The sequence below is a fragment of the Aureobasidium melanogenum genome (assembly GCF_000721775.1).
Source record: "Aureobasidium melanogenum CBS 110374 unplaced genomic scaffold scaffold_4, whole genome shotgun sequence".
NCBI lineage: Eukaryota > Fungi > Ascomycota > Dothideomycetes > Dothideales > Saccotheciaceae > Aureobasidium > Aureobasidium melanogenum.
This window is the reverse complement of record NW_024470056.1, coordinates 19,196-44,475: the sequence shown is the minus strand read 5'-3', so window position 1 is coordinate 44,475 and position 25,280 is coordinate 19,196. Positions and strand designations below refer to the sequence as shown.

Below are 25,280 nucleotides of genomic sequence, written 5' to 3'. Positions count from 1 at the left end.
GACTTGGCAGCGACTTGGAAGAGCGATAGCCACGTCTCAAAAGCGAGCAACATTGATGATCTGCTTGTATCTTCCTTGCTTCAATATATGCAACCAGTCAAAGGGAACTGACAATCAAGCCTGCAAAAGATCACGGATTTTTTTGTCCAATAAATTGTTTGACGATTGGTAAAGACTTGTCCGTATGCTTGAATTCTTATAGCTTCTTGCAAAATGCACAAGCGCTAGCCCTTCGTACATCTGTGCGTGTGCCGATGGAATATTGCTCTATTTGTCGTTGAAGTACTGTTCTTTTCCCAACTTCCCTTTCTACGACAAAGGATAACTTGAAGCTGCAGGGTCATGTAACAAGCAATTGGTGAAACAGTCGAGAGGGCACAGGCTGGTTTTGAAACCGCGAGGCGGCGGAATTCGAATGTGGCCAAAAGTCGTGGTTGTTTTGTTTACTCCAACCTCAGGTTGCGCTCTGCACAGCAAACAACTCACATACCATGGTCGTCTCATTACCACAAGAGCTTCTGCTACTGATTGCCAGTCATATCACTGGAAAGGAAGAGAAACTCACTCCATATACACTTGTCAACAAATCATGGCAAGCCGCATTCGAGAGAGGAATATACTCTTCGCTTGTGGTGCTTAGTCCGTCAGATCGAGAGTATGTTACAGTCAGTCCTACCAAGCGACTCAAGAAACACGGTCTTTTTCTGTCAAGGCTAGACGACATTACCAGTGGACCACAGGATTGGCGAAGAGCTCGACGTACATATATCAGGCGGATCCTTTACAGAGTCGCTGTTCCCTACTGGCTAAGCCCAGGACGCGAGAAAGACGAAGACTATACTTACGATAATATTTGTCGACGCGAGAACAATCACGCCTTCTCCACAGGTGTGTGTTTGTTGTTTGAATATCTCTCAACCTGGACCACTCAAGCTATCTCTCTTGACCTTGCTTTACAAGCAGAGAACGCATCGACAGGAGAAGACAACACTGAGCCAGAGTCGATGCCAGCGACTGGAAATGATGACGCTATCGCCCATTACTGTGCGGAACTATCGCCAGACTGTACCTTGCCCAGGGCTGTGTGCATAACATCGCTGAACTTTCCTGAAATTTTGACCCCTGCCATGATTCCTGGTCAACATACCATACCAGATCGACCTTGCCTTGAGAACAGGATATCTCTTCCTGCGAAGTTGAAAATCCTGTCGTCATGTGGCGATGTACTGAAGATACAGCTCACTGACACCTACAACACTCCTTCGACGGAGCCTGAGATGCTTCAGAACAACACATTGGCGACTGCAAATGCGCTGTCTCAGCTACCATCAAGCATCCGAAGCTTCGAATTCTGCTGGGGTTCGCGATACAGTTTCGAAATCCCCGACGTGAGACCCCCGAAAAAGGACACTGGGCCGCACACGTTATGTATTGCCCTGCACAAAGTTTCATTGCAACTACAACATCTTGAAATCATGGACATGGCGGTCTTTCCTGAGCTCTTCTGCCCTGATGGCTTACAAGGATCTTTCCGAACATTTTGGCCACATCTTGAGACCCTCAGGTTGGCACGAACCGATGATTTCTCGCCTTCCGGTAGCCTTTCGCGGTACGGCGATGGCCATTCCTCAGATGAGACGCTGGTTGAACGCTACATTGATGATCTCTATTCAAGTCTCGGTTATGCCGCTCAAAGAATGCCGAGACTGCAAAATCTTAACCTGGAATTTGGCAGCATAGCCCACGAGCTCAAAATACTTTTCAGAGATGGCCAGCGGATCCTGCGTGTGCGTGTGAACAGGCACTATACCCCATCATCTCGGTTCTTAGAAGCTTGGAGAGTGCCTGGAGGGTGTTTGCAACCTTGCAAGGGGAGAGGTTGGCAACAAGCTTCATACAAAACATGGCCTCAAATTTGTGACGTCCATTGAATATGCCGGATCACGTAGGCACAACGTCAGCCCTGGCTTGCGTCCATATCAATGACTCTCCCTCTATCGGCCACATATCCTTTGGCAATGGTAACGTCAAGTCCCCGATTCTTCCATAAGTCGCTATGCAAGAAAGCACGTCTTGGGATAGTTTGCTCGTACGAAAGACATCCCCGATCAAGACTTTTCGCCAATGGTCGCCTGCCTGCTTTAATGGCTGCGAGAATAGTTGCGCAGGGTCCCATCGAGGCAGATCGTCTATCTCTTCATCATACCGCTCAGAATTCCAGAACTCATTAGACTCGTCCATTCGAGCCCTTGGCTGTGTGTCGCAAAACCTGGGAAGGGATAGACTAACCAGCTGGCCGGCAGACTCGAGCAGAATTACTAATTCCAAGATATCAGGGCTCAAACGTTCGGCGACCAAAGAGGTAACGTTGCAAGCTGATGCGAATTGTTTGGCATCAATCGGAGCATCGGGAAGGATAGTAGAAATACCTATATTGTCGTTGTCGAGACGCAATTTCTTAAGCAGTGTCAAATCTGACATATCTGAGAGGTAATTTGCGTTTGACCTGACAGGTAAGAAGCCGTATCCTAGTCGTAGTGATTGTAGCCGCAATGGTCTGTCGATTTTGCTACTAAAATGGTGAACCAACTTCGGTAGCAACTCATTGTCATCTTGCGTTTCCAAACCTGCGATCGATAAACCTAATTCGCGGATGTCTGGACTTGACACCAAGATCTCCGCCACTTCGCGGACTCTGCCGTGGTGGCTGTGCCCCATTCCAAGCAACTCGAGTTTCCGAAGGTTGCGAAAATGAGGTACACGATTTTCAAAACTGGAAATTCCCGTCACTGTTGACGAGGGATACTGCTTCTAGGTTTTCGCAGTCTGCTAGCAAGTATAGTACGGTCTGGCCTTCAGGACTTGAGAACAAGTCCCACATAAAGTCGTTGCTGCTCAAACTGTGCAGTGGTTCCAGATCAGTAAACGTAGTAACTCTCTCATCTTGCTGGATCAATCTCTTACTACGCAGTCTGTAATTTTTTCTGGGTTTGCAGACACTTCTTGATTGCCCCAAGAATATCTTCGAAGATGATCTCTGGCCTTGGATGCTGCAGGTAGATGTCGCGTCCGAGGTAGAGACTTTGAACCGATCCAGGATGTGCAGACACAGATTCAAAGAAGTTTAAACAAGATTTCCAGTTGATCTTTTGCACCCGAGTCTCATTGTATAACAAAGGTGTACAAATATTCTGTAACTTTCGAGACACTTGACATAGTGTCGCAAGTTGAGACTGAGACGCGCTTTCTGCTATAAGCAGCAAAACCTCATCGGGGAAACCCGCCATGTGCACACAGTTGTCTGACTGTGCTTGTGCCTGAGAGAGACAAGATTGAGAGTAACATCAAGAATTTGATCTGTTTCTGACCTTGCTATTTTAATGCCGTTGAGCGTCAGCTGACTTTCTCTAATGTTCCGAACAACAGAAGAGCCTCGTAAAGAGACGTTGGTCTCAAATAATTATGGGCGCCACGCCTGACCCTCGAAATACGGTCATGTTTGCCGATCAAGCTAGGGATAACGGTGTCGACTCCGAGAACATAACATACTATACCAATACGAACTGCATAAGGCAAAGGACGTCTTCACAGATCGAAACCCCCTACTACTATGCCAAAGTTGAAGGTCCAGATCCATCCACCAATGCTCTAGGTCAAATCAATGCGGATCCAGACCTCACGAATTGTCAGACTGGTGATGGAAAATGTATCCAACCGTGGGCGCTGCGAATCGTGTCTTCAGACGAGACCTACATCGCTGGCGCTGGGATGTACGCCTGTTTCTACGACGAATACAGTCAGGCTTGCGTTGACAAGCAGAGTTGTCAGCGCAGTATGGTCTCCACTTACTTGAGCAGCAATCTCTGGCTGTATAACATGATCACCATTGGTGCAACTGAGATGATCAGTCCCTATGGCACGGACTACCTGCCAGCATTGGCTGCCGATAACACTCATCCGACAGGTCATCCATACTGGTCCAGGATCAATGCTTGGTTACTCATTGCCATCTCCAATGGTTCGCCCTGGCCCTTGATCGACGACCCAGAGCCTCCAAATCTGAAGGATGATTCCGAAGATGGCAATGATGACAGTGGAAATGAAGATCAACCTCAGGAGCCGCGATCAACAAGCCCGACACGAACAAGATCCGACAACAGCACCTACCAGTATCGCTACAAGCGACGACGACGAGGAAGATAGATGCATCGCTATCCCAACCATCGCTCTTCGCACGATTGGTATTAGTTTGGCCAGTGGTGGTTGGGCCTCTGTCTACGCAACGATTTTATTCGATGCGATATTTGGCAGCAACCTTGCAACGTTTAGCACGTATGCCCGTCGTTCCACAGCCAAAATATGTCACAGACAATGGAGTAGCTCAGACAACTACACCCGTAAAGTCGTCTCCCGCAGCCGCACCTGCGAAGCCGATGTTGTCCAGTCACGGAGGCTATTTCCTCATTTTTACGGGCGGTCAAGATCCAAGCGATTCCGAAACATACTACGCATGAATTGGATACGACGGCAAAGGCGGAAGAGGTTTGGATGTCCGCGTTACCACAGACCGGGTTTTGATGGAGACATATTAGGGGAATAAGCCCATCGAACCTCTCTACCCGGTCGAGCTTCTGGCAGTGAACCCTGGAGAACACGAAAGCTGCACTTGCAAGAGGAAAGGTTCATACACGGCTGGCACCATCTCTTGCGCGGACGGTAAAGAATTTCATTGTGAGGACTATGATGAGCCGGGTCGAGGTTCTTCATGTTCGAGTGGCGATGGAGGTTACAAGATGGTGTATCCCAAGCTGAGTTGCAAGTATTCCTAGGATCCTGGAAAGGGCTTCAGCAACAAAAAAGTCATATCAGATAAACATGGTCTGACTGAAATTCAAACTATATCACGCAAATACACAATTCATCACGTCCACAGTTCGTCATGGAGACGAGAGCATTCCATAGCATAGAGGCATGCTTTATACAGGCAGGAAGAGAAGAAAGAAGACCCTTGTTGGAGCTCGCCATGCAATGCTGAGAGTTTGGTGTTGCTTGCACACTGTACTTTACTGTGTCCACCAATTTATCCCTCCCCCTCTAAGAGGACAGTTGTTGCGCTGGGCAAGAATAACCAGATTTTGGGACCCGCCATGTACCAAGCCTCAGATCTCTGTCTATTGTTACATACCCCTCTAGAAGATGTCTTCCGTCTTTTTTATCTTTCCATTGTTCCTCGACAGACTGTTTGTGGACACGAAGGCGGAAATATGGCATTTTTCAAGATGCCCAGACCATCCAATTGGAGTTTGTGGCGCTCAGAATCTCCAACGGTGCTATACGAACGCCCCCAGCTCTCGACCTCCACAACCAAATTGTTATCGTGGTTCACCTCTCTCTCTCCTTTCAAACTTTGCTTCGATTTGTGACCATCCATACTACTACAACCATGGTGATGATACAAGACGAAATTTTGTCACTTATTGTTGAACAGACGTCCTGGTCTCAACTGGCAACGCTATGTCGTGTATCGCGGAAATTGTACAACATGTGTATGCCTCTTCTCTATCAGGACGCGCATCTGCAATCAAGTGGATGGGATTCATGTCTACAATTTTTCGAAGCTCTGTCGGCACATCCTAACATGGTCCGAGATCTATACATTGGACGCGGAGTAGTGTTTTGCCGTCCTATGCCACAGACCATCTTTAAGGATTTCGATGCTGCGCTTGAGAAGTGCTTGCAGAGCCAGCGAGAACTTGAAACTGTCTAGTATATTACTTTGCTCCACAATGCAAGACTGAACTTGAGTTCTGACTGATTGGTCATTTGTAGCTTTAACCACCACGAGGATTCCGCTCTGCACAACCTATTCTCTGAACCCACTGGCCAGAGAATTCTCAACTCATTGCACGAATATGCAAAAAAGCTGCATGCGGTATCACTTGTCAACAGCGAGGGAACGAGCTTCGGCTTCAAAAACAAGATCCCTGCTTTCAGCAATCTTCGTAAATTGGAGCTTGTGGGGATGAAACAGAGAGGTCATGATAGAGTATCCGAAGTCGCAGAGATCTTGATATCATGTCCTGGCCTCCTTGATCTTTCTCTGTCAACCACGGGTGCAGGTGCTGATGGAGAAGTCTTAGATCTCTTGCCGAAAGTGGTCGAAAAAGTCAAGGGGAAGATCGAGAAACGATTGCGGCTAAGGTCACTGCGCTTGGGATATGGTTTCCTGCCTGTCGAATCAGAAGGAATAGATTACCTCTCAGAAGTGGTGGATCTGACAAACCTCGACAATCTACGCCTCGACAACGATCACATAGGTGTCAAAGAGGTTTTGGACGACGCACCAATCGATGTCAAGCAATTTGCGTCTGCGTATAATGTTTCGTTCCTTACTGCCGAACGTCTAAGTCCTGATATCGTTGAATTGATACATGTCCTCAATACGCATGGTCAACTAACCAGACTCTCTCTACCACGCTTTTGCGATACACAACCCCGTGTGCGTATGGATAGGGATAATCAATACTGGGATGACTACTGGTACGACGAATTTCCCGGGGAAATCCCCTCATGGTCAGCCGGGCAGCTGTTCTCCGCACCACTCGAGCAAGCCGGAACGCATTGGAAAAGCATATTGATTGGTGACATTTTCCTTTTCAACGGACCGCAAGGTCCCATCTTTGATTGTTTGACTCGCTACGAACGACTTGAAGAACTGGCATTGCCCATGTCATATGAGCTGTGGCCACGATTTCAGAGCGAGGTGATGCCACATCTGCGCCAACTGCAGAGATTGTTTCTAGTCGGACATACACTGGCTTGTGGTTACGTGTATCAAGGCAAGGTACTCGGGTACGAGGATTACGTAGGGCTCTCATATGGCCATTACAGTTCGGGAACCGAAAAAGAACTCGAAGAGAAGGTCAAACAAGGCGAGGCCGAACATTCGATCCATGTTTACAAATGGTTGAGGGGCATTTTTATGGACAATCGCACCAGCATAGCTGACGGAGACAATCGCGCTCTCCTCAGGTATCTCGGGCTACAGGGCATGGTGTTCACCTGTATGTTACTACCAGGCACTACACCTGGTGGCAACAATTCTTTCTTAGTCAACGAGAACGGCAAGGAATGGATATACGACATTGTTGATGTAGACGAAGACGATGCGGCTCGCTTTGAAGCCATTCGTGAATGGAACGAAGGCACCGCGCGGCTGAGGGCTGGAGGAGACGAAGACCCTAGCCGTAACTCTCACTAACAGAATCAAAGTACCAAGGATACTAGACGACCTTCCACTAGATACTTTGGCAATTTGTATACCCTTTGTGCCTGGCGAAAGAGAACAGATCAAAGGACAATATAAGGACACAGCGAATATATCGTCATCATGTCGATAACCCCTTCCTTCCAGACCAAAAACAAGTCATGAAAACAAGAAAGGATTCAATAGAATCTTGTATACTGGAATTTATCTTTTGTAAAGGTTTCTCTTGCTCTTGGTGGAAGCGGCGGTAAATTGGGTGCGAAGAAGCTTGATCTTGGATGGCGCGTATTATCCAAGTATCAAAACTTCGTCTATAGAATACTAAATATAAGTGTATAGACAAGAAAAGAATCAAGTCTGATAAAGACTCCAATAATATGCCATAAATCAAATGTTTTAAAGGTCGTCAATCATAGTCTAGAAAAAAAAAAGCAGTAAAAAGAACGCCGTATATGCAAAAACCCTCCCCTCGCTTACGTCCTCTTGCTAGAGGTGGTAGTAGGTTTCTTCGAGCTCGAAGAAGAAGTACTGCTGCGCTTGAGTGTGCTGGTCGTCAAGGTCGAGCTGGGCTTTTTAGAGCTGCTTGATGAGGTTGTTTTCTTACTCGAGCTTGTCGAAGTAGTCTTCTTGCTTGAACTCGAGCTCGTCGAAGTAGTTTTCTTGCTTGAGCTCGAACTCGTCGAACTTGTTGTCTTCGTGCTGCTCGATGAAGTAACTTTTTTACTACTGCTCGACGAAGAAGAACTCTTCAACACAGCAGTACTCCTAGCACTGACACCCGCATTCTTCGTACTCAACGTGACCACAGTTTTCGCACTCGAACTACTGGTAGTACTAGACTTGCGCGTCGACGATGACGACGAAGAAGACGAAGATGTTTTCTTAGACGATGACGAACTTGTGCTGGAGGATTTGCTCGAGGTTGTAGGCTTGGAACTCGTGGATGATTTTGTGGATGTGGAGGAGGAAGTTGTGGGTTTTGGAGTTGAAGATGTCGAAGTTGGTTTTGTAGATGAGGAGCTGGTGGTGGGTTTGCTGCTTGATGAGCTGGTGGTTGGCTTGCTGCTCGTGCTGCTCGTGCTTGTGGTTGAGATCTTGGTGGATGAGGATGAGGAGGTGGAAGTAGAGCGGATGCTGCTGCTGGTGGTCGAAGTCGAGGTTGAAGTCGAGGGCTTAACGCTGCTTGAGGAACTCGAAGTGGTAGGTTTAATGCTGGTGGAGGATGATGTCGAAGTTGACAGAGTGCTGCTGCTGGAGGAAGATGTCGAAGTTGAGCGAGCGCTGCTGCTTGAGGACGGTATCGAAGTCGACAGAGTGCTCGTGGACGAGGAAGTAGAAACCACCGAGGACTGAGTGCTACTGGTCGACAAAGTAGAAGAAGACGACGAGCTAGTCGCACTTGGCGAAGATACAGAGGACGACGACGAAGAGGTGCTTGTCGAACTCATCGAAGAACTAGAGCTCGAACTCGTGGGGTCCGCAACAACAGTCTCAGAAAACACCTTGATGTAGTTAACCTCCCAGTACGCCTCCTTGAACGCACTAGGATTACCCGCCACATATTCAATACAACCATTGCTTGTGCTAGCCAAAGGACAGCTAGTGGACGAATACACACTACCCGCCCAATCGCCACAGAACGTAGTGTCAAAGACCATACGGTGGTTGATAAAGTGAGAATCAATATCGCAGCTACCGCCATCGAAATTGCCGACGGGTGTTCCAAAGTCGAGAGCAGGAGAAGGTGAGCCGGAGGAAATGGATGCGGGAATGGCGTTGCGAGGGAAGAACCACACTTTCATGAATTCGGAGGTCCATTGCATGGCGTAGACACCGCCGCCATTGGCATTGAAGCCATCGCCATAGCCGGTTTGGTCGTTGGTGCCTGTGGCACAGCCGGCAGCGCCTCCTGTGCTGACGGCGCAGTCATAACCATTAGCCCAGCCGGTCTGATTTTGGAATTTCATGGTGCAGTTGGGAGCAGTGTGAGCGGCGATTTGATTGGTGGAGGCCATGTTGACACCCTCGATGATATCGAGTTCTCCATGAGCAGGCCAGGTCGAGTCGCCGAGAGTCCAGAAGGCAGGCCAGACGCCGCAAATCGAACCGGGCATGTGTTTGATGTCGGCGAGAAAGAGACCATGGTTGTAGTTGACCTTGCCTTCAAGACGTACTGATTGGCGACCAGTAGAGTTGGCATAGAGCACATTGGTGTCATCCACGCCCCATTTAGCAGTGTTGCCTGTACCGTATCCAAGGATGCCGCTGCTGACGGCTGTTGCCTGGTCTACATACTGGACGAAACCATGAGTCGGGTCCGGGTCTGTGAAGAAGTTGAAGCCGTCGTAGAAATTGCTTCCGGCATATGTATCCTGCAAAGAATAGTTGTAAGAGACAGCAGAAGCGCTCAAAGGAAGGAGAGCAAGCAAAAGGCCACTAGGACCAACAAGCCTCGAGCAAGGCATTTTTCCGTAGCAGAAACGACAGACTTGATAACGAATGAATGGCTATGCCAAAAGAAATGGCAAGCAAAGCGATAGCAGAATAGCAAAGCGAAAAAAAAAAGTCTCCGACCTACCAAAAAACACATCCAGGGATGAAGCGTGTGTTTTATTTCGCCCAGCACTTACAGAGTGTATTGATCCCACCGGCAGAAACGGGCGTCCCGTACTGAAGGTCTCAGATTTTGGGACCATGGACTTTCAGCTGCTCGGTCATACGCGTGGTACCTACATCTATCAGGCGCCACAAAACAGAGCTTGTGGCATTTAAGCATGACCCATGATATAGCGCCGGAAGATAGTAGTGACCACGCATGGAGCCCGCATGAAAGAGGGTGTAGTGACCAGTCCGCAACTCAGGGGAAGAGAACCAAGAAGCAGAGGTGTGTTTTGAAGTTGGTCGACCGTTTGAAGGTTTGGCGAAAGCCGTTGCCGAAAAGAGTTCGGAGATGCCGTTTTTGGCTGAAGGGCTGAGCTGAAGGGGAGATCCAGCCACGGGTGCCTCTGTGCTCTCTCTAAATCTTCTCAGCTCTTTAACTAGATCTATCGATCTCGGACTGAATCAAGAAGAAAGGGAGGGAAGAGCCGCATCTAGCTCTATCCGCTCCACGGAAACCCCTACAAAGACGGAATATGGTGTAAATGCATGTTTGTAGCGAGTCAAACCATTGGTCTGTTCCTCAAAATCAGTCTTTTTCCACACACCGATTGGTTCTCGAGCTTCATTTTTGCTCTTTCAGCTGCGAGGTACCCAGCTGAATACATAACATGAGTCGCATTATTGATTTAATTGCCTTTGCCTGCATTCTGCATGGATTGCTTTTTTTTCTGGCCGTCTCGTCGTTCCGTGTGCCGTAGTGCAGAAACACCACCGGACTTCGATCAATGAGGCCCTTGAGAGCAATGAACAAAGGAGAATGACAGATTTGCAGGTAAAGTAGCCAAGTCGCTTCTGTACATGGCGCGACCCAATAGCGCGAAAGAATCGATGCCTTCTGTATCGTGTGTCGAGTGGTCACGATTCCGTGTCGCAAGCAGGCAAGAGAGGTATGTTCGCGGGTGACAGGGTCAGTCACACCAGATCAAGTGATGCGGTGAACAGCACGGCGAAAGTCTAGACTCCTGTCACGATCCAAGACGCGCGGTTGGCCGGATTGAGAGGTGAAAGTACTTGGCAGGAAAGATCATAAGACATCTATCAAGGTAGATCTATAACCGCAATGCAGATTATTAGGTAAAATGTAAACAACGCTTGAACGCTTGACAACAAAAACCCTTTGGTACCTGAAAGCGTGACTTTCGTATAAGTTCCCTTGAATCAACGGGCAGACGACCTGGCTGCAGCAAACACCTCAAGCCTTTGCATACCGACAAGCCGGGCTGCTGCAAGCCTCGTGCCTCTGGTTCAACCAGTCGTAAACATGTCTATGATCCCCCTCTTTCTCCCACGAGCCCAGAAGCACAAGCAACGGCTCATCGCCCTCATACTGATATCCGGGCGCTTTGCGCTGTCTCGCAACTTCCAGCGTCTCGTGGATTGTATCCCAAACGAAACCCGCAGTCAAAGGTTTGCCGTCTTGTGACTCACAGCGAATGAGGTAGCTCCAGTAGTAAAGCTCGATACGCGTAGGTGCTGGGTTGGAGAAGTACATTTTGCGCCAGCTGGCGTCTGGAGAAGAGCGCTCGCCGAGGAGATAGAAAGGGTCGTTTTCGGAGATCTTGAAAACGAGCATGTGCTTCTTCTGGCGGTCTTGGAGGTCGCGAAAGACGACGGGGTGGCTGAAGTAGTCGTCGTGTGACTGATTTGTGTTGGAGAGGTGGCGGCAGAGCGACTGTTGGTCGGCTCGTGCTTGTCTTGCAGCAGCCTGCTTTTGTCGTCGTTGGTCGCAGGAAAAGGAGTTGTGCAGGATGTGTTTCTTGAGAGTGGGTGCAATGAAAGGATTCGTTTCTGCGCCACAGACGCGATCCTCCTCTTGGTGACCACAGTAACAGGGTCTCTTTTGCTCTGAGTCGCGTGCCAGGAACAGACGCTTCTGCAATCGGGCAGAAGCATCAATCATGCCCTTGAAACTGCGACACGTCCGCGAGATAGTCATGATAGCGCGAATGCTCTGTCGTTGCGTCTCGACCTCATCGCCGGACCACGGGAGCTGCATCAAGATGTGTTCAAAGAGATCAAAGTTGTTCAATGTCTTGGACGCGGCTGATTCTCCCTTTTCGGCTGGAAGGATGTTGGCGGTTTCGGTAGGTCGCGACTTGAGTTGTGGCTCGGGAGCAATGACACTGCTTCTTCGACGTGACAGTTCCTTGCGGATGCTCTGTGAAATTTCGCTTCGTAGGTCTTCGGCAGCCGCGTTGCCCAGACTCATCGACACCTTTGAGATGCGGCGTCTCTTGCCATTGCAGGCAGGCTTGTAGTCGTGGTCATTGTGACCTTCGGGGATAGTGCTGATCATGTTGTTGTAGGTAATAACAATGGTCGTGTGAGAGTACGGAAGTGTAGGAGCTGTTGGAAGCGAGTGATAAGAATGGTCGTGTTTGTATGTGCGTGTATGGAGATGGATGTAGGAGTCGTTGCAAAACAAGCAGCAAGCAAGGGAAAGAGAGTCAATAAGAACACCAAGGTCAATCCCTCATCTTAAACCCCAGCACATCAATGGACCCTTGCTCATCTCTTACGCCCGGAATAGCCGTACGTCCACGCCTCACTGCCATGACCAGCTAACTTACCCCATGAAAAACACGACCTCCGGGTGGGCGAAAAAGGGCGATGCGGAAACAAACGTTCAACGGTCGATCATGTTTTTCTGGACCGAGAGCGAATCCCCAAAGACGCGTCCGAGCTTCGGATCTTCGTCCCCAAAATGCAGATTCCAGAGGCGAAAAAGCAAACCTGCACCCCAAGTGATTTCTAGGGGTCTTCGGGAAAGAGCGACTCTGCACTGCTCTGCATCCATCTCGCCATTCCAGGCAGCAACATATCTCATGATAACCGGGAACGAAACTCCAGAGCAGGAAAGAAGTGGTATGCTTGCTGCAGAAAGTCAAACGTCATCAAGTGACCAAGTCAAGCAATCCTTCTGGAAGAAAGCGGAAAGCTTTTTGGGGCAGACAGCAATAATCACAGCACACGACAAGCACATGTCAAAAGCGACGTTTCTTGCATGCATGTGGCAAAAACCAGCAAAAGTCTAGATAAACATTTTGCTCTCTTGCCAATTGGAAAATGCCGGCTGTTTCTGATCTTTTCCTGTTTTTGTGCAACACAACAAGGCAGATGGTTGAAAGACAAGAACCGGCGTTCGGCTGCACCGTGTCTGAAATAGACTTCTCGACCTTTTGATCAGCATACACGCACAAGTCATCACTTGCGATGATCAGGTCCCAGACCCTTTTTCGTGTTGCCTATCTTGCCCAGCCTCGCATGATCATCTGCAACAATAATCGATCCCTTGGCGAAGTTCGTCATAGAGTCTTTGGTTCATGTTAACTAGGCCCTTGGGCATGCCTTCAGATAGACGGAATTCGGAAAGAGGCTGAGTATAGAGGCACCTCTGCATGGAAGAAGAGAATAGATTCTATATCTAGATGCTTATTACAAAATTCAAGAGCTCTCGTGAAGCTCTATAGCAGCCATCTCAATCGATCATGGCTGAGCTGAAAAACGTATGGTACGTCAGTCGGCCTTTCCTGTCCTCACTCCCAGTATTGCTGGATGCTGTACTCTGAACGTGCGTGAACCCGTGGCTGGCTGTGCAGTTTCGCACACCATCTTCAGGCAGCTGTGCCTGACACGGCTTGAGCTTTCACAGTGTCTCAGGCAATTGTCGCAAGAAAGCGACCCGACACCTCAAGAGCGAGCTCATAAGCTCTCCCCTCCTCGCGCGACCCTTCCGGGTCAAGCAATGTATTCCTTCACTAGCATCTCAACGCCAACCCATCAGATGAACTTGCAGCGCGAACCAGCACGCCCGCATCTCTTCAATCCTCGTCCTCCCTTGTCGGCGCCACACTCCCCCTCCACAACCGTCCCCTATCCTCTTCATAATTCAACATCCCTGACTCTTCATCTTCCTCTCCTGCATCCTCGTCCCACTCCTCCTGTTTCCTAAACCTCTTTGTCAAGTTCCAAACTCCTTGTTTGACATTGTTTTTTGCTCGTCGCGCCAGATCTGAGACGGTGTCGATGGGTAGGTTTTGAGATTGTGAGCGCCAGAAGGGGAGGATGAGGTAGGAGATGCTGAGGTAGAGAGAAAGGGCGATGGAGAAGGGCAGGAGGAGTGTCTGTTACGCAGGTCGCGTTAGTTTTCGAGAGCAACGCGAGAATGTCGGACGGACGGGGGGATGCTTACGAGGAGAGCGGAAGGTAAGGGTTGTGGTTGTGACATTGTGTATGCTGCGCTTTGCTCTATCGTATTCTCGGTGTCTCTCAGCTTATCCTCGAGAGATTTTCGAATCCAGAAAGATGATGCAGTACTCGTATGTGGCAAAAGTAGTGCTATCCCCCGCGTCTGAGGAAAGGTAGAAAGGTATATTTCAAGAAGCCTAGAAAGCGAAAGGATCCGCTATAGGGAAAGCAATAGATGACGAAGACGCGGCTCTTCCTCAAGAGACAATAGAATGATGCCAATCGCCCACAATCGTCTTCCCGTCTGTATCCGGATAGAAACGGCTATAAAGGCACCAAGGGCGGGCAAAGCAAACGTGGGGAAAGATGGGATTCGGTGACGACGACTGGCTGAAAACGTAGCTTGGACGAAGCGTACTTGTAGAAGAAAAATAAAAGCAAGAAGAGAAGTCTCAAAAAGACAATGTCACAAGAAGAGAAAACGTCAAGTGTCCTCGAGAGAATCAGAGCTCTTAGGCTTCAGCCCTATCCTTTCTCAGCTCATCTCAGCAATCATAGTCAGCACTCTCGAGGTCGCAAAAGAGGTGAGATGAGGCGCTACGGACGACGGGCTTGCCGACGGGCGCGGCAAGCCGGAAAATGGCACAGCTCCAGCCTCGCTGAACCTTCCTTGTCAAGACTCCAGGGTCCAGATGCTCTAAGAACTATTTCCGGAGAATGATTGTTGATGGTAACACCCTGCTCGGAAATCGGCAGGAATTGTTTCTCAACCACTCTAGAGTCATACAGGCATGTGATGGTATGTGGCGATTGGAATGGTGTGACTCCCGAAGCTTACAAGTAGCTTACGATGCATAGTAGCTTTGCGTGGACAATGTCGTAAGTTGGGAGAAAAATTAGAAGTTGTCGTCCTGAAGCTTGACCCAGAACCCTCACAGACAGACATCAATGTGCGAGGCCAACACCAAACCCTTGATAATTCGTGCAATCAACAAGGTACGCAAATCTACACCTTATTTTCTATTTCCCATACTAGTCCATCACATCACATCGTAACTACATCTGTACACAAACGTATAGATATCCATACAACTCCACAGAAAATGCTTCATCTTCCTCCCTTCTAATCATCGTCCTGACCAATACGTCTATATCTTCCACTTCCTCCAGCATGTGAGGAAGCTCCATCTCCCTTGCCCTTCTTAACAAGGTTAGAGATCCATCCTCCAAGACCCTCTGAGTCCGCGTCTTTACTGAGCATGGGCTTGCCGTTCTGCACGTCAACAGCAGGTGGATCTATGTCGAGATCGGGGATGTTGGCGTCTTGAGGTGCATTTCCGTCGCGGTCGAGATGTATGGAAGCTGGGGGACTTCTGCTGAAGAGTGATTCGGCCTCGGCCAGGGTCTGAGGCGAAGGAGCCACGGTGGATGCGTCTCCAAAAATGCTGTTCATATCTTCCAGGCGAACATTGGCACTATAGAAACTGTTAGTTTGTGTTTAAAATGCAATGGAAAGGATTCGAAATACGTTTCCGGATACGTGAAATACACCACAACGAGCGAGACAGCACAGAAGAATGCATGCATCAAGTATAGTCGCCATTGGATGAGGTCCTGGAGGATTGGGGTGAGTTCTCCGACGAGCCAGTTGAAGGCCCAGTTCGACGCAGTAGACAGAGATGCTCCCTTGGCACGGATGCTCAAAGGAAGAATCTCAGGTGGGTAGAGCCAGGGAATGGGACCCCATGAAGCTCCGAATGCTGCGTTGTAGAGCACGACGAAGATGACGACCATACGTGGAGTCAGGTGAATGTCGATGTAGATGAAGTACGAGATGGCTGAGAGCGAGATGATCATGGCAACAGCACCCCACATCAGAATGAAACGACGGCCGAGGCGATCGACAAGGTACCATGGGGGTACTGTGGAGAGCAGGTAGGTAAGACCGTTGATACCAGTCATGAGGATAGCATCGCGGCCAACCCATCCCGCTTGCTCAAAGACCAGAGGAGCATAGTACGAGATGACGTTGATGCCGTTGAGTTGGGCAAGAGCTTGTGCAGACATGGCAATGAAGACACGCTTGTAGTAGCGCTTGAACATATCCTTGTAACTGCGCTCGCCCTCTTGACGCTGCAGCAGCACGTTCATCTTGATTTCGCGGTATTCGTCACGCGCCTTTTGGTTGTGGATGTCACCCTTGCCGTAGAGGTTAGCAATGACGACAATGCCTTCCTCGTCGTGGTCGTTGTCAAGCAGCCATCTGTGAGTGATTGTCAGCACCGACTATAGATAGCACGCAGAGCAAGACATACCTAGGAGATTCGCAGATCAAGAATGAACCAAGAATGAGCAAGACGCCCATGACACACTGCATGAACAAGGGGAGTCTCCAACTCCAGTCATTGTGAATGAATGAGGAAAAGTAGTCGACCCAGACACTAGAGGCATAGCCAACAATGTTGCCTGAGAACTCGATGCAAGCAAGCTTTCCGCGGTTATGAGGCGGTGAAATCTCAGATTGGTAGACAGGCACGATTGTCGACAAGGCACCAACACCGAAACCAGCAATAATACGACCAAGCATCATCATAGGCATGCCGGTAGCAAAAGTCTGGAAAGCACCGCCAATGACAAAGACGACAGCTCCGTAGAGAATGGTGCGGCGACGACCGAGTATGTCACCGATGCGGCCCACACCCAGAGAGGATATGAAAGCTCCAACCTCGAGGATGGCAACCATGGTACCAATCTCTGCTCTTGTAGGCTGATTGAAGTAGCCCTTGAAGTACATGCCGGTGATGATACCACTCATGACACCCTGGTCATAACCGAATAGGAAGACACCTAACGAGACAAAGACCGAGGTGAAGTAGATCAGCTTCTTGCCATGGAGGCCATGCATGCGCGAGGGACCATCATTGGGAGCCATGATGAAGGCGAGGATGCGTTCGGCTTGGGAGATTTGGCGCGGTGGGGGATTAGGGATAGGGATGTCGTTCTTGTTGATGGCACCCTCTTTGGTTCCGCTCTGGTAGCGAACGTGCTTTGTGTTCTTACGACGACTACTGGGGCTCTGGTGCTGGGGGTTGAGAGCAGCGCGTAGGGGGTCGTCGTCGTTGTCAAACTGGTCAACCAGATCACCCGTGTCGCTCCAAAGACTGAAGTCGCTGTGGGCAGAGTCGGACGAGCGCCGGTGACGGCTACCGTCAGAGTATCGCTTCTCGTCAAACGATGAGGCGCCGCTGGTGTTGCGCAAGTGCCGTGAAGACGATGAAAGAGTGTGCAATGGAATGTTGGGAGGCCTGCGTTCGGGAATCTTGGCGGCGGATGTTCAATCTCTCCCTGCCTGACAGTCGAGGCAGGAAGAAGAATGAAGAAAGAGTTTCAAAAAGTGCTAGGACGAATTGAGAGCACACGTGCGACTAATCACAACACCTGCTCGATAGCTTTGGCTGCTGCGTCTGATACGAGTATCGACACCTCGCACCAACAGGCTCACGGCAGATCGGGCTTCTCACTGATAAGGAGCCAATGACGTCGCCCAGATCAACAGAAAACTTGCAGCACGCAGGTCACGGTGAGCTACGTGGAAATACCGGAAGCGAGAGGGAAAAATTGAGGCTGGGAATGGCGGTAAGAGAAGGGACGACGTATGATTGAAGATCCGGGAGAAAGAGAGAGAAAGCTCCTTTTGCTCTTGTCAATCTTCCTTTGCATGCGTCGTGGCTTGTCGCGTCCCCTTGAACCTGAACGACTGTCGATCGCTCCTCCCTGATTACCCGAGGACGGCCATTTTCTATGCATCAATACCGTCTTTTCTCCCACAAGATAAAAGGTACGAAATGCCTGTTGTTCCATTGTTTCTATACTACTACTCGGACAACAACTCAATTGGAGGAGCAAAGTCAAAAGTCACAAGCCATCAATGTCCATGACCCGAGACTAGCTCCATACCCGGGGCCTCCGCAAACCTGAAGCAGAAACCATGACCTTTTACGCCCGTGCGCTAGGCCATCTCTCTATGCCCCGTCTTCTTGTCCCAAGTCTTGGAAGGGGAAACCCGAAAGATAGAAACAGGTCACATGCTCAAGATAGTGCAACTGACCGCTTTGTTGGCATGAAACTTGACAGTTTGCTTGACTAACAAGTATCGCTGTAGAACATTCGAAGGAAGCGTCCTCGGTCATCTGCTTGATGCCATCTGACAAGTCGCCAAGTCAACCTCTAGAAAGCCGACTTGAACTCCTGCCTCACAAGTTTCCAGCCCAAGACAATGAACGAATAGAAGTTTTGATATGTACAACATTTCCATGACCACGACTATGCTAAACAAGAAAAAGGAAACAAATGGAAATAATAGAAGCATGTCGAATACAGTGAGAACGCCCATGTTCGCCCATCTTTGGGGGCCGTGTTTGTAAAAGTAAAACCCCCCTTCGTCTTTCCTTTACACAGAAATAATCTTCTAGTGACGTTCCTGCTTTTCAGGCTCCAGCCACTCCAGGTATAACCTCAGATTCTCGGGTATATCCCTCTTCCAAATCTTCATCCTCTACCACTCTGGACTCGGCATTGTGTTTTCGTAAGAGCTCCGTCTTGCGTGATTAATATCTACAACAAAATCTGGTAGGTGCTTATGCGCTGGCGACAGCGTTGGGTCCGTAGTGTACTTGAGGGTTGGGCTCACCGGGAGCCATGAAGTTGGTCTTTGCGTTGCCTTGAGCCTTTGATGCTGAGCAGCGGGCCATGGTGGGCGAAGATCTTGAGATGGCGTTGGTGAAGAAGAAGTCGGCAATGGGCTTCTTGAGGGCGGTGCCGGTGATCTTGGCACCGTGGTTGGCCTCAACAAGCTGGACCTTGGAAAGAGCAGCAACCTCTTGCGAAGTGGGCTCAGCGACATCGTATGCGGAGAGGGCAGGCGAGATCTCGTTCATGCGGTCGCGGAGCATCTCAATGTCGTCGTAGGGAAGAGTAACGTTAAGGGCCTCGGAGACGGCACGGAGAATCTTCCAGTCCTCACGAGCGGCACCGTAGACACCAGTGGCGGCACGAGCCATCTGTGTACGGCCTTCAGTGTTGACGTAGGTTCCGCTCTTCTCGGTGTAGGTGGCACCGGGCAGGATGACATCGGCGAGTTGAGCACCCTTGTCACCGTGAGAGCCCTGGTAGATAACAAAAGCGTCCTTGGGAATGTCGGCGGCCTCGATCTCATCGGCACCAAGAAGCCAGACAATCTTGGGGGTGACTTGGGCAGTCTCAGGGTTGCTGACACCCCAACCAATCTCGTAGGCACCAGTACGGGCAGCAGCACGCTGGAGAACGTTGTATCCGTTCCATTCCTTGGTGGCGAAGTTGGCCTTGTTCTCGTCGATGAACTTACCGACAGTCTCGAAGATGGCCTTGGCGTCAGGGTGCTCAGCAACGGCGCTACCAACAATGATCATGGGGCGCTCAGCGTTCTTCAGCTTGTCGGCGAAAGGTCCAGAAAGAGCAGACTTGAGGGCGTTGGCATCGGTACCGAGGTTCTCGTACTCGAAGGTAGACTCGAAGTCCTCACCAACAAGACCGACCTCGAGGTCAGAGCGGATCCATTGCTTACGGATACGGGCGTTCAGGACAGCAGCCTCGTGGCGGGGGTTAGTTCCAACAAGAAGGATGGCATCAGCTTCCTCAACACCAACGATCTTGGAGTTGAAAGTGAAGTTGGCGCGAACATCAATACCGTGGGCCAGAGGAGAGTCACCCTGAGGCTGGTCGAGGGCCAAGTTCTCAGATCCGAGACGGTTGGCAAGGTCCTTTGCGGCGACGAGCGACTCAGTGTCCATAGTGTGACCGGCAATGACCTTGAACTCGTCACCCTTGGGCTGGAGCTGCTTGAACTTCTCAGAAACCTCGACCAGAACATTCTCCCAAGTGGCGGGCTTGAAGGTGGAACCCTCACGGATGAGGGGAGTGGTAAGACGCTGTGTGCTGAGACCATCGCATGAGAAACGGGATCTGTCGTCAATCCACTCCTCGTTGACATCGTCGTTGAGACGGGGGAGAACACGCATGACCTGGAGACCTCTGCTGTCCACGCGGATGTTAGAACCAAGACCATCCATGACATCAACAGTCTCGGTGTGCTTGAGCTCCCAGGGACGAGCGCGGAAGGCGTAGGGCTTGGAAGTGAGGGCACCGACGGGGCAGAGGTCGATAACGTTTCCGGACATTTCAGTGTCAAGGGCAGTCTCGAGGTAGGTACCGATCTGCATGTCGTTGCCACGGCCAGTGGAACCAAGTTCGGGGGCACCAGCGACGTCGTTGGCGAAACGAATGCAACGAGTGCAGTGAATGCAGCGGTTCATGGAAGTCTGGAAGAAGCTAGTCAGCCAATGGCAGGCAGAGCGTGAAGATGTGCATCAGAACACACCTTGACAAGAGGACCGATGTTCTTGTCCTCAACGGCACGCTTGCCACCAAGCTCGTGGAAACGACCACGGTCGGCGCCGTATCTCATGCTCTGGTCCTGGAGATCACACTCGCCACCTTGGTCGCAAATGGGGCAGTCGAGAGGGTGGTTGGCCAGCAGGAACTCCATGACACCCTCACGGGCCTTGTGGACGAGGGGAGAGTCGGTCTTGACGACCATGCCGGGCTGGACGGGCCATGCGCAAGAGGCAACGGGCTTGGGGGCGCGCTCGACCTCGACGAGACACATACGACAGTTACCGGCGATCATGAGCTTCTCGTGGTAGCAGTAGCGGGGGACGGTGGAGCCAGCCTTTTCGCAGGCCTGGATGAGGGCGGAGCCGGCTGTGAAGAGCGTGTCAGACGTGGTGATAGTACGGAGGTAGTGGTGAGTGGAAGCATACCCTCTATTGAGACCTTCTTGCCATCTGGGAGCGCGTGTCAGTCATGTCGGATGCGATTGCAGGTCTTGGATTGTAGGCGTACCGATTGTGAGCTCGACCTCAGCAGGACGAGGGGCGGACGAGGAGAAGGCGCGGGCGGCATTGAGGGAAGCCAGCCTCTGCGAGCGCGGCAGACTGCGCAAGAGCTGTTGGCGCATCATGTTGTGTGAGGCCTGTGGATGTGGTGGTGTCGAGCAGAGAGGGCGAATACTCGTACAGTAGTATCGACAGCGAGAGCCACTGGCAGTTCGAGCGGCGTCAAGTTTCGGCTCCGCTGACACCATCTCCGCTGATTGGCTGCTGGTTGGTAAGCGGCTGTCTCCGCTGCAGGCCGCTTTTTTCTTCTTTTTTTTCTCTCTTTTTCTTCCTTTGAGGGATCGAGTGCACGTCCCTAATGCGGGGAGCTGTTGGTTCTGTTTACACGCCTAAAACTTCTTGTCGCCTGCTCGTTGCTTCCATTACTCTCTGTGCACTTATTCGTTTCTTTCGGTTTCACGACCATTTTGATCATGTCGGCCGATCTCTCAACGATCGCCAACCTGCTGCAGGCCAGTCTTGATCCTCGCCAGAACAAGCAAGGCAAGTCTCGCACCAAAACACTCAACAGCGTCATGTGCTGACCAGACATCACAGCCGAGCAGGCCATTCGCCAGGAAGAGGCCAAGCCTCAGTTCTCTCTCGCTCTCCTTCAGATTGTCGCCTCAGACTCATATCCCAACACAACACGATTGGCCGCTGCCCTCTTCTTCAAGAACTTCATCCGCCGCAGCTGGACCGACGAGGATGGCAACTACAAGCTCCCTCAAGACGAGGTCACCGCAATCAAGCGTGAGGTTATTGGCCTCATGATCTCCGTCCCTGCCACCATCCAGACTCAGCTAGGAGAGGCCATCAGCGTCATCGCCGACTCGGACTTCTGGGAGCGCTGGGACACTCTGGTCGACGACCTCGTATCGCGCTTCACTCCCGACAACCCAAAGGTCAACAACGGCGTCTTGCAGGTCGCCCACTCCATCTTCCGCCGCTGGCGCCCTCTTTTCCGCACAGACGAGCTCTTTACTGAGATCAACCACGTCTTGTCAAAATTCTGCGAACCCTACCTCGCCCTTTTGCAGGTAAGAGCCTATCCGTCAAGCAACCGCTGACACCATCACTGACACTTTGAAAAGAGCACAGATCAGCAAATCGCCGCAAACCAGAACAACAAGGACCTCCTCGCCCAGCACTTCACCACTCTCAACCTCAGCATCAAGCTGTTCAACGACCTTTCGTGTCAGGATCTGCCTCCAGTCTTTGAAGACAACCTCGCTTCCATCAGCGCTCTGCTTCTGAAGTACCTGAGCTACGACAACCCTATCCTGCACACCGACGACGAGTCAGAGGCCGGTCTCCTCGAGTACAACAAGGCTGCTATCTTCGAAGCTTTGATCCTCTACGTTCAGAAATACGAAGATGCCTTTGGACCATACCTTGGCCAGTTTGTCGAGAGCTCTTGGACCCTGCTCACTGCCATTGGTCCCGAGACAAAGTACGACATTCTGGTCAGCAAGGCTCTGCAGTTCTTGACTTCGGTCACCAAGATCAACCAATACGCTCAGAGCTTCAACAATCAGGAAATCCTTGGCCAGGTCGTCGAGAAGGTTATTCTTCCCAACCTGTCTCTGCGCGAGTCGGATGTCGAGATGTTCGAAGACGAGCCCATTGAATTTATCCGCCGCGACTTGGAAGGATCCGACAGCGATACCCGCAGAAGAGCAGCCACCGACTTCCTCCGTCAACTGGTTGAGCAGTTCGAAAAGCTCGTCACAGATGTCGTTTCGCAGTACATTGCACACTACCTGGCCGACTACGAAAAGAGCAAGAGCGACAACTGGAAGTCCAAGGACACTGCCGTCTACCTCTTCACCTCAATCGCTGCTAAGGGCGTGCCTACCGCTGCTCGTGGTGTGCAGACAACAAATCCCAACGTTGATGTTATCGACTTCTTCCAAAGGAACATTGCTGTCGATCTCACTTCAGCTGACACCGAGGCCATCCTCAAGGTTGACGCCATCAAGTATCTCTACTTGTTCCGCAGCCAACTCACTCAGGATCAATGGCAAGCTGCCTTCCCTCTCTTGGTTCAGTGCCTTGGCAACGAGAACTATGTCGTCCACTCCTATGCCGCCATCGCCGTTGAGCGTGTCCTCTACATGACCGACGACAAGCGCCAGCCCATCATTCCCAGAGAAACTCTTCAGTCCCTCAGCAAGGATCTCTTGCAACATCTCTTCCTACTTATGACCAAGGACTCCAAGGCCGAGAAGATTCAGGAGAATGAGTTCTTGATCAAGTGTGTGATGCGCGTTCTGATTGTTATTCGCGAGGGTGTTTTGCCTATCCTCGACATGGTTCTCACCAACCTCATCAACATCGTCAAGGTCATCCGTCACAACCCTAGCAACCCTCGCTTCTACTACTACCACTTCGAGAGTATCGGTGCTGTTGTTCGCTTCGCTGCACCCACACAGGCCGCTAAGCTCGAGGAAGCACTTTACAACCCCTTCGCTGAAATCCTGGCCAACGACGTCCAAGAATTCCAGCCTTACGTCTTCCAAGTCTTTGCTGCGCTCCTCGAAGCAAACCCTTCAGGTTCTCTGCCTGATTACTACCAGAGCTTGCTTGGTCCCATTCTCACATTGGATATGTACAACTCTCGCGGCAACGTGCCCGCTCTTGTCCGCCTCCTCTCATCCATGATTCCTCGTGCTGTTGAGCAGATCGTTGCAAACAACCAGCTCGAGCCTATTCTGGTCATCTTCCAGAAGCTCATCTCCTCCAAGGCAAACGAGTCTCTCGGATTTGATCTGCTCGAGGCAATCTGTGGCAGTATCCCAGTCGCTGCACTGAACAACTACCTTACCACGATTGTACAGCTGCTCATGACCCGTCTTTCTAACTCAAAGACGGAAAACTTCACCATCCGCTTCGTTCGCTTCTACCACTTCTTCTCAGCACGGGACGACAAGGGTCTTGGTCCTGATCTTTTCATCAACGTCACCGACCAAGTTCAGCAGAATGTCTTCACTCCCATGTATCTTCAGATCATCCTTCCTGACACACAAAAGCTGTCACGACCGTTCGATCGCAAGACTGCCGTCGTTTCGCTCACCCACACTCTCGCTAACAGCCAGGCCTTCGTGGATCGTTATGGCAAGAAGGGTTGGGGCTTTACTTGCGAGGCACTTCTCAAGCTCCTCATCAACCCTCCTCTTCCCCAGACTGCTGATGACCTGATCATCGAAGATCGTGATGTCGAAGACGTCGGCTTCGGAGTTGGATTCACTGCACTCAACACCTGCAAGCCTGTGCCTAGAGATCCCTTCCCTGAAGTCCAGGATGTCAAGAAGTGGGTGGGATTGTATCTGCGCGAAGCCGACACCAAGACTGGTGGTCGTATCGCAGCCGCTGTGAGCGAGAAGCTTGGTCCCGATGCTCAAGCAGCCCTGAGCAGTGTCATGCAAGGATAGGAACTTCCACGAATACCGGACTACGAACCACCACGTTTGCCATCCAAGAAGCGCAATGCACTTGAAGCTTTCGGTCCGGTGCCTGAACTTCACTGGGACTCAGGGTCTGACTCTCCAGCCTGCGAGGTTTCTACGCCTCGCTCATTCAGGCGGAGGACAGCAGTAGAATACGACATAACCCATGCTGCAAGACCAAGACTTACAAAATCGGGTAGTTGAGGCATTTGGCGTCCTTGCAGTAATCGAGTTTTGCTCCATCTTGCTGGACGCTTGGTCTTTGAAAGAAGGAAAAAGTTCAGAAGCATTTCCCCTCACCCAAGCACCCCTTCGTTTATGCATTTAGCTCCATAGACACCCCATTTTCGTATTTTATCTCTATTTTCCTTTCTGCACAATGATATCGTTCTCGATTGTAAACTCGCTTGAGGTTTTGGCGTGGCAGCGACAAGGTTGAGCAAGAAGAGCATGAGATGAGGATCGCATATTTCTCGATTGCAGACAGGATAGGATGATAGCAAATCGACCTGAGAGATGAGTGTAAATCTGGGTAACACTCGGCTACAGTCATCTGGATAACCGACACAACACCATCTCACAAAAAGAGGTCTTGCTTCAACCGATTTTTCGCGAGATGCAAGATGAGCGACATGAGCCATGCAGCGAAGAGTAAGGAAATCGGTATGATTACGTCTCTGCAAGCGCTACCATGCCGTAATCAGACAAGCAGTAGTAGCAGGATGGCACAAAAACAGATTGAGC

At 50.6% G+C, this 25,280-nt stretch overlaps 9 protein-coding genes across 9 annotated transcripts; 4 read left to right on the top strand and 5 right to left on the bottom strand.

The window, feature by feature from the left end:
* Positions 1–491: 491 nt before the first annotated feature.
* Positions 492–1,931, top strand: M437DRAFT_63680 (uncharacterized protein; the record flags this gene model as incomplete). Its single annotated transcript, XM_041024291.1, has 1 exon — positions 492–1,931. The coding sequence occupies one exon, from the start codon at positions 492–494 to the stop codon at positions 1,929–1,931; it is 1,440 nt and encodes a 479-aa protein (XP_040882043.1).
* A 1,531-nt stretch (positions 1,932–3,462) lies between these two features.
* Positions 3,463–4,203, top strand: M437DRAFT_81998 (uncharacterized protein; the record flags this gene model as incomplete). The annotated part of the gene is made up of 1 exon (XM_041027664.1): positions 3,463–4,203. One exon carries the CDS (start codon positions 3,463–3,465, stop codon positions 4,201–4,203), a length of 741 nt encoding a protein of 246 aa, XP_040882042.1.
* A 1,339-nt stretch (positions 4,204–5,542) lies between these two features.
* On the top strand, positions 5,543–7,261 carry M437DRAFT_63678 (uncharacterized protein; the record flags this gene model as incomplete). The annotated part of the gene is made up of 2 exons (XM_041024290.1): positions 5,543–5,766; positions 5,830–7,261. 2 exons carry the CDS (start codon positions 5,543–5,545, stop codon positions 7,259–7,261), a joined length of 1,656 nt encoding a protein of 551 aa, XP_040882041.1.
* A 1,502-nt stretch (positions 7,262–8,763) lies between these two features.
* Positions 8,764–9,651, bottom strand: M437DRAFT_13083 (uncharacterized protein; the record flags this gene model as incomplete). Its single annotated transcript, XM_041018695.1, has 1 exon — positions 8,764–9,651. A coding segment is annotated over one exon (888 nt), but the record flags the coding sequence as incomplete, so codon positions are not given.
* A 1,469-nt stretch (positions 9,652–11,120) lies between these two features.
* On the bottom strand, positions 11,121–12,224 carry M437DRAFT_72971 (uncharacterized protein; the record flags this gene model as incomplete). The annotated part of the gene is made up of 1 exon (XM_041025949.1): positions 11,121–12,224. One exon carries the CDS (start codon positions 12,222–12,224, stop codon positions 11,121–11,123), a length of 1,104 nt encoding a protein of 367 aa, XP_040882039.1.
* Positions 12,225–13,749: 1,525 nt separating this feature from the next.
* Positions 13,750–14,159, bottom strand: M437DRAFT_42414 (uncharacterized protein; the record flags this gene model as incomplete). Its single annotated transcript, XM_041020570.1, has 2 exons — positions 13,750–14,052; positions 14,121–14,159. Coding segments are annotated over 2 exons (342 nt in total), but the record flags the coding sequence as incomplete, so codon positions are not given.
* Positions 14,160–15,239: 1,080 nt separating this feature from the next.
* Positions 15,240–17,048, bottom strand: M437DRAFT_42191 (uncharacterized protein; the record flags this gene model as incomplete). The annotated part of the gene is made up of 3 exons (XM_041020522.1): positions 15,240–15,591; positions 15,645–16,379; positions 16,432–17,048. 3 exons carry the CDS (start codon positions 17,046–17,048, stop codon positions 15,240–15,242), a joined length of 1,704 nt encoding a protein of 567 aa, XP_040882037.1.
* Positions 17,049–18,753: 1,705 nt separating this feature from the next.
* M437DRAFT_42893 (NADH-quinone oxidoreductase) lies at positions 18,754–21,173 on the bottom strand (the record flags this gene model as incomplete). The annotated part of the gene is made up of 4 exons (XM_041020647.1): positions 18,754–20,472; positions 20,532–20,914; positions 20,974–20,997; positions 21,056–21,173. The coding sequence occupies 4 exons, from the start codon at positions 21,171–21,173 to the stop codon at positions 18,754–18,756; spliced, it is 2,244 nt and encodes a 747-aa protein (XP_040882036.1).
* Positions 21,174–21,521: 348 nt separating this feature from the next.
* Positions 21,522–24,521, top strand: M437DRAFT_72967 (Cse1-domain-containing protein; the record flags this gene model as incomplete). Its single annotated transcript, XM_041025948.1, has 3 exons — positions 21,522–21,591; positions 21,646–22,127; positions 22,182–24,521. 3 exons carry the CDS (start codon positions 21,522–21,524, stop codon positions 24,519–24,521), a joined length of 2,892 nt encoding a protein of 963 aa, XP_040882035.1.
* Positions 24,522–25,280: the final 759 nt, after the last annotated feature.